General features: G+C 42.5%; 1 protein-coding gene across 1 annotated transcript in view; it reads left to right on the forward strand.

The window, feature by feature from the left end:
• The window catches only part of MTOR (mechanistic target of rapamycin kinase), a 163,881-nt gene that overhangs the window by 14,813 nt on the left and 140,874 nt on the right, over window positions 1-8,194 (forward strand). The window contains exons 7-11 of the mRNA XM_006145332.3: window positions 72-347; window positions 432-540; window positions 3,465-3,651; window positions 5,934-6,062; window positions 7,039-7,283. Coding sequence (XP_006145394.1) covers window positions 72-347; window positions 432-540; window positions 3,465-3,651; window positions 5,934-6,062; window positions 7,039-7,283 — 946 coding nt within the window. The remainder of the gene's footprint in view (window positions 1-71; window positions 348-431; window positions 541-3,464; window positions 3,652-5,933; window positions 6,063-7,038; window positions 7,284-8,194) is intronic.

Here is an 8,194-nt window from a genome sequence, read left to right on the forward strand (position 1 = left end):
CAGGAAAAATGCCCCTTAATAGTAAGGGTGTTTTTTTTTTTTTTTTTTTTTTTTTGGTCTCATATATACAGCGTCTGAGAGAAGAAATGGAAGAAATCACACAGCAGCAGCTGGTACATGACAAATACTGCAAAGATCTCATGGGCTTTGGGACAAAACCTCGTCACATTACTCCCTTCACCAGCTTCCAGGCTGTACAGCCCCAACAGTCAAATGCCCTGGTGGGGCTGCTGGGGTACAGCTCTCACCAAGGCCTTATGGGATTTGGGGCTTCTCCAAGCCCAGCAAAGTCCACCCTAGTGGAGAGCCGATGTTGCAGAGACTTGATGGAGGAGAAGTTTGATCAGGTAAGTGGTGAGAGGCCCTCTCCCTCTTCTCCCAATCTCCACGCCTCACCCTTCTCTGCCAACCCTTTATCCTTCCTCTCTCAGGTGTGCCAGTGGGTGCTGAAATGCAGGAATAGCAAGAACTCGCTGATCCAAATGACAATCCTTAATCTGTTGCCCCGCTTGGCTGCATTCCGACCTTCTGCCTTCACAGGTGAGGATGTCCACAGATGACATCATTTCCCGCTTAGAGAAAGAGATCATGATCCCAGGCTGCTTCCCCTGTGAAGCACCACCAACTAAAGGGCTGTTCTGTGATTTCTCCGTCACATGTCCAAATTTGGTGATAACCAGTTCAGGTTTTCCACTAACCTCAGGCAGCAGACACAGGAACTATCAGAATGTATGTGTAGAGGGGCAGTTCAGGGTCAAGCAAGTTCCTGCGTATGGAAACCAACAAGTTCATGACTGGACTTCAAAGAGACCCAAAGAAGGGCAGTGTCTGTGTAGCTACTGTGCAGCAGCTTCTCTGGGACGGGGAAGCTTGGTGACCTTCCTGCCTCTGCCCTTGACGTGGTGGCCAAGCTGTCTTCCCCACTCAGCAGAAGGAAGGACTTGATATTTTGTAAGCAGGTTCCACGGGTGACAGATTTGTTCCTGTATTTCTGTACTATCTTCAGTAGCAATGTGAATTCCTGGCTCCTGAAGCTGGCCAAGATAGCGGCTTCTCCATGAGCCCTTCTCATATCACTAGCTAGAAATGTTCTTTTCCTCTTTCATTATAGCCCTGGGCTGTGAGAAGACTTTGGCAATAGACCCGGGCCGAATCTTGCTTTGTCCTTAACTATGAGATTTTAGACAGGTTATCTGACCTCCTGGGTCTCCACTTCCTGACTTACAAAATTAGAAAAACAGTGCCTGCTTCCCAAGGTGAACATCATTAATGACTGAGCACCCACGGTAGTAACTGGACAGAGTAAGCCCCAGTGAGTGGGAACCATAATTATATTATTACTGCCTCCTCAAGCTACTTCAGGTCCATTTTGGAAATAAAGTAGATGTAAAAATTATCGTTCTGCAAGTGCCTGTTCATACTTAATGACCTGGTCTTAAATCCTGCTTGCCAGATGTACAGACACTGTCTCAAACATCTCTTTGTACCTCATTGTGGTGCACATTGCCTGTGCTTAGTAAATATTCAGAACTGAATGAGAGCCAGTAGAGTGAAAGTGGAAGGCCAGCCCAACCCTTAGCAAAATGCAGAGTCATTTCATAGTACCAGTCCAAATAAAACCAAGGAAGAAATTTAGCTGGTGTGGTGTTAAACTTGCTGCCTGGTGGAAGTAGAACACGTTACTTAAGGACAAGACAATTAGCCACATGAGATCACTAAGCCGGAGAGAAATGATAGAAAGAGAATTACTGCCATATTTTCAGTTTTCCCTTCTTCCCACCTGACACCCAGCAGCTTTTCCCTTTTTTAATGACCAGAAATGCCCTGTTCAGTAGAGCTTTAAATGATCTTGGGTTAAAAGTAGGTGGTTGAAAAGAAATTAATAACGAGGTCAAATTTGATAAAAACCTGGCACATTATAGAAGCAGTTACCTTTATAAGTTTAAAAGGCTGCCTAGCAGCAGGATACAAAGGCTCAGAGGGCCCCTAGTTTATTCTTTTGATGTAGGTTTTTGTTGTCTTATTAAATACTATGCTAAAATATGTCCTGAATTCAGCCTGGGTAGCCCCATCATGGTATCTCATGGTGTAGGTGCTCACAGTTTGAATGTCTCTGGTTGACTTCCACGGTGCATAAGTACCCTGAAAATCAGTTGGAATCCACAATATCAGATTCCTAAGTTCTTAGGGTATGAAACTTGGAAAAGGAAATTATACTGTTGATTCAGCTCATGTCCTGTTGAAACTCTGTCCCCATATGTGAAGACCTAGTTTTCCTTGTTGATGCATTGATTTTAGGGTCATATCACATTGGCCTGCCTGTTTTCAAGCTTCCTTATATGATCACAAGAGCTATGGGAGAAGATATGTTTCATTAGAGTAAATGCAGAGGGACCAGCAATTAGTGTAATGGCTATGTCGTTGGACTCCCACGTAGTCGACCGCAGTTCGAGTCCCGGACCCGGTGGCTTAAACTCACGCTGGCGCATGTGCGTGCATGCCCAAGATCCCGAGAGGAGAATAGAGGAGAAGGGATTGTGGCATGGCCATCCCCCCTGGGGGGTGATTTCTTGCTTTCTATCTCTCTGTCTCTCTGGCGAGTACACACGCCCTATAGCAAAAACCTTTCCAAAAAAAAAGAAAAAGAGTAAATGCAGAGATGTGTGTGTGCTGTTTGGGAATCTGCTGTTTACATGTAGTTCTGGTTGCCCTCCACATCCCTCCCTCACTTTCTAATAGGTTTCACCTTCTCTGCTCTTGTATACGTGCTGTTGGGGCATTGACTTGGGGCCAACATCAATGGAAGAGAAAGATGGAAGAATCAGGAAACTCCAGCCTTCAGTGGAAAAATACCTGTTTAGTGTAAATTGCCCGAGAATCGCCTAGCTATGCACATTAGCTTATATAAACTTAATGAAAATGCACATGTGGCTTTCCAAATTACAGACTAAATCTTGTACTCTTAAGTATATAACAGAAATCTCTGGGTAGTAGCAAAGTGTTTTCCAGGCCTAAGTTGAATGGAACAGCCTGTTTATTGCAAATGGTATTTGATATTACTTGAAATTTTATTGTAGTATAAAAGAATTTAGGTGATCTTCTCTTTGTTTTTAAACAAGATTTAATGTATATTTATTAAACAAGAGCATGTTCTCTTTCTCTTAAAATGTAGCACTAATGTAGATAATTACACAATATTATTATTTTGGAGACTCTTAGGCTTTTTGTTTTTCATTTTTTTAATTAAAGGAAAAAATAGCTTATATTTTGAATAGTTCCAAAAGCTGTATCTGAGGAGTAATTATCACTTTTAAGACTTTGGTTAGTATATCGTCTAAATCCTTTTTAATATCCAACAAGATTTTCTTAATTTAGTCTTAAGCTTAAGTATGTTATAGAAACTGGCCATTGATGTGTAGACCAGCCCTGACTTGAATCATCCACTTTGTCTTTCCTGTGCTCAGATACCCAGTACCTCCAGGATACCATGAATCATGTCCTCAGCTGTGTCAAGAAGGAGAAAGAACGTACAGCGGCCTTCCAAGCCCTGGGGCTACTCTCTGTGGCTGTGAGGTCCGAATTTAAGGTCTATTTGCCTCGTGTGCTGGATATCATTCGAGCAGCCCTGCCTCCTAAGGACTTCGCCCATAAGTAAGCATCTCTGTTATGATTGCATCTTCTACCCCATTTAGCTGGAGAGGAAGGATGCTTCATCTCAGGTGCATAGAGCCAGGGTACAGCAAATCTTATAAAGAACAGCCTTTCTTCTGTTGAATTCTAACTTTTTCCAAGTGACATATATGGGAACTAGCAATTGGCATAATGGCTATGTCACTGGACTGCACGTAGTTGACTACGGTTCGAATCCTGGACCCGGTGGTTTAAACTCAAGCTGGGCGCGTGTGCATGTGTGCCCAAGAACCCGAGAGGAGAATGGAGGAGAAGAGATTGTGGCGTGGCCATCCCCCCTGGGGGGGTGATTTCTCGTTTTCTGTCTCTCTGTCTCTCTCTCTGTCTTTCTAGCAAGGGCGCGTGCCCTATTGCAAAAACCTCTCCAAAAAAAGAAAAAGAAATGACATATATGTAAATATTTTGGAAGATTGAACACCCTGAGAATGTGCTAATAATGCCAGTGCTATTTTCAGTATTATTATTTACTATGGATTCTCTGGTATTGTTCCTCTTATCTGGATTTCAGATGTCTTTTTTTTTTTTTTTCTTAATTTGCCCGAATGTGTGCACACTCACCAGAGAGAGGGAGGAAAAAGCATTTGCCCAACAGGGTGTGGTCATGTGGCAATCCCATATCCTCCATTTTTCCATCATTCTGATGTTTGGGCATATATACACATGCACCCAGCATGTGCTGGGATTTGAACCAAACAGTTGGCCTTGTAGCTTCTGGCTCCCCTAACCACGAGGCCAAGGGCTGACACTCAATTGTCTTATATATATGTATGTATATATATTTATTACATTGTTTATTTATTTAATTTTATTTTTCATTTTTTGATGTGCTATAAGACATTTACGCTCACCAGAGAGAGAGAGAGACAGAGAGAGAGAAGGAATGAAAAAGCAAGCTCCAGATCTAGAACTTGAACTAGACAGCTATGTGGAAGTCCGGCGCCTCAACCATCACACCACCTGCTGGCCCCAACTGTCTTATTTTGATATAAGACCTAAAGAGAGGAATCCTTGACTGGAACTGAAGAGACCTTAACAATATTTTTCCTTTTCGCCAAAGATGAGTTAGTTATTCCCCTCTTTAAATCTCTCAATGAAGAGAATATAAGAAAAATGTTCATCACCCTGCTGGATAGAGATGTTAGAGTGCTTTTGCTAAGGCTAGGGGTTCAGTCTTGGCTTTGGTCTTAGAGTTGTTTTTATATTTCCCCATTTTATTAGCAAAGATTGCCTTGGTGAATTAATTCACCCATTCTGAAGCACAGTATTCTCATCGTAGGGAGAAGAATTATTTTCCATAGGATGGCTGTGCACTTTTTAAATTCATACCTTGGTCAGCCCTGCACTAACCCAGGTGGCGCCTCTGTAATTGGGAAACAGGCCCCTTCCTTAAGATGCTTACTGCCATCTGCTGGATGTTCATTAGAAATAAACAGATTACCGTGACTGAAGTGATGGGCCCCCAGAATTGTGCAGTATAGAGGGGCTGGCAAGTGGCATGGCTGATCACATTTCAAATCCTGGACCTAGCAGCTTGCTTTCTCGCTTTCTCCTTCTGTCTCTGTTTAAATTAAACTTAATCATGACTAATAAGGAAATAATTATTTTTTAAAAAAAGAATTATGCAATAGACAGATAATGTGTACAGTGATTTTTTTTCATTTTTGCAGTTTTTACTAAAAGCAGTATATAAGATTATTTTACTCCTACATCTTCTCAATTGTTCCTTCCTCATATTTGCCATTTTCCTTTCCTACTTGGACAGATTTGGCTTTTTGTTTAAGGATCTTTTTGCAGTCTTGGTCCAGTGTTAGTCTGGTGATAACAACCTTGCTAGGGTGAATGCCCACATGGACATTTGTGTCATTAGCCTTTTTCTGCTGGACCTGCTCAGTGTAGAGGATATATTTCTTCCTGTAAACTTGGACTGCTTTGCCAATTTGCTGACTTCTGTAGTGTCCTTGTGCAACCTGAGCTTGATCATCCTTTTGGATGAGGATGGATCAAACATTGTACTTCTGCCTCAGTTCTTTGGAAAAAAGGGAAGACATAATCTCCCTGCAGATACGGAAAGATACATTGAAATGCCTTTTACGGTTGTTGCTTTGGTCAGAAGTCACAGAAGGATTCATTCTGGCCGCTGCCGCTCCAGCGATAGCCACTAAAGAGCATCCTGAAGTGATTTTGAGGTGCAATGACACAGAATGTCTTTATGTCTAAACTAGCTACTCTTCATTTCTCTGCAGGAGGCAGAAGGCAATGCAGGTGGATGCCACAGTGTTCACTTGCATCAGCATGCTGGCTCGAGCAATGGGGCCAGGCATCCAGCAGGATATCAAGGAGCTGCTGGAGCCCATGCTGGCAGTGGGACTAAGGTGGGTATCAGAGAGCTGAGCTCTCCCATCTCAGTGTGAGCTCTCCCGTCTCAGTGTGAGGCTTGATCCACAGCACTGGGACTGTGTTAAAAGGACAGGACATGGGACCAGCAGTTGGTGTAATGGCTATGTTGCTGGACTCCCATGTAGTTGACCGTGATTCAAGTCCTAGACTCGATGGCTTAAACTCACACTGGGGCGTGTGTGTGTGCATGCCCAAGATCCCAAGAGGAAAATGGAGGAAAAGGGATTGAGACATAGTCATCCCCCCAGGGGTTGATTTCTCACTTTCTGTCTCTCTGTCGCTCTCTGTCTTTCTGGCGAGTGCACGCGCTCAGTAGCAAAAAAAAAACCCTCTCCAAAAAAAGGGCAGGACATGGTTGTTAACACATTGAATTGGATAGACTGAATAGCCCAGAGTAAACATAGGTTAGTTTTGAATTCTGGTTTCATCACTAGTATATGATCTGAAGTTACTTAACATCTCTGAGATTCAATTTTCTCAACTGAAAAGTGCATATAATTGTAATTCCCATTATCTGCAGTCATTGGAATTAAGTGAGAGTTGTTGAAATAGTTTCCCTTAGTGCGATTCCTGGTATATAGGAAGTGCTCAATAAATGTTCATAGCTATCGTTTATGTTGTTATCAGGCAAATTGCTTAAACTTCCTAAAATTTAGTTCTCTTCATCTATAGAATAAGGGCCCTGCTCTTGATTTGCTTCCTTGATTGTTTTTTGAGACTTAAAAGTTGAATTGTATTAAGCAGGTTCTCCTGTGGCAAAACTAGAAGCTCAAAGATTGTTTTGAAATCTAAGATGAGGTCAAAGAGAGTTCAGCACATTTACTCTCTTTTATAGTATATTTTCCACTTTAAAGACCAAGCAGGGATGGGGCCTGATCACCAGGCTGGGCAAGGAGGGCTGGATGTTGTCATGTGTGCAGCCCTACATGTGACTGGTTTCCTTCCCCTCAGCCCTGCCCTCACTGCTGTACTCTATGACCTGAGCCGTCAAATTCCGCAGCTGAAGAAGGACATCCAAGACGGGCTACTGAAGATGCTCTCTCTGGTCCTTATGCACAAACCCCTCCGGCACCCAGGCATGCCCAAGGGCCTGGCCCATCAGCTGGCCTCTCCTGGCCTCACGACTCTTCCTGAGGCCAGTGATGTGGGGAGTATCACTCTTGCCCTCCGAACTCTTGGCAGCTTTGAATTCGAAGGTAAGAAATTAAAGTGGTTTTTTGCCAAGATACCACGTGATGCTGAGAACTTTGAAAAAAAATTGAAGGTACCTAGAATTCCTGGATCTTGCTGGGGTCCTGAAGCTACAGCAGCTCATTCTTCCTGGCTCTTTCCATATATTGTTAATTCTGACTGTATGTCTCTGTCGTATACTGAGTTTTGGGAGGAATGTGCTCTAGAAGAGTATGCATTGATCCAAGGAAATAATGCCTCAGAGTTGAAGAAATAGGTCTGCCTCCTCACCTTCCCACATCTCTGTACCTGAGGTGGTGTTTACTACTTCAAAATGTATACAGAGGGATTTTCAGTGCGTCCATTCCTATAATAGTGTGCTTTCTAAGAGTGCTGTACTGTCTAATTCAGTGTGGAATTTTAAGCTGCAGATAAATCCACATTAATACTCTAGGGAGTTATATTTCAGGAGAATAAATAAATACTTTTGAAATTTAATATCATGTAAGTAGTATTGGCCAAGACTACAAGGAACAAATGAAAAGCCTAAGTGGGCTGTCTGAAGACTTACAGCCGTCTGTGGTTTCCCTGTTGTAGTTCCTCCACTTACATCATTAATGCCCAGAATAATTTATTTCTAATGAATAGAAAGTAACTGTTTAAATTGAGCTTACATCAGATTCTCCCTTTTGGTATTTAAATCTGGTAACTAAAATAAAAAGGTAAATTTGATCAAGAATTACATTACCCTCCAGGCATGTAAGCATTGGGTCAGAATAAAACTAAATTAATTATTTATTTATTTATTTTTATTTATTAATTTTTTTGGAGAGATTTTCACTATAGGGTGCGTGCGCTCGCCAGACATACAGAGAGAGACATAGAGACAGAAAGTGAGAAATCACCCCCCAGGGGGGGATGGTCATGCCGCAATCCC

The sequence above is a fragment of the Tupaia chinensis genome, unplaced genomic scaffold, assembly GCF_000334495.1.
Source record: "Tupaia chinensis unplaced genomic scaffold, TupChi_1.0 Scaffold000146_1, whole genome shotgun sequence".
Classification (NCBI taxonomy): domain Eukaryota; kingdom Metazoa; phylum Chordata; class Mammalia; order Scandentia; family Tupaiidae; genus Tupaia; species Tupaia belangeri.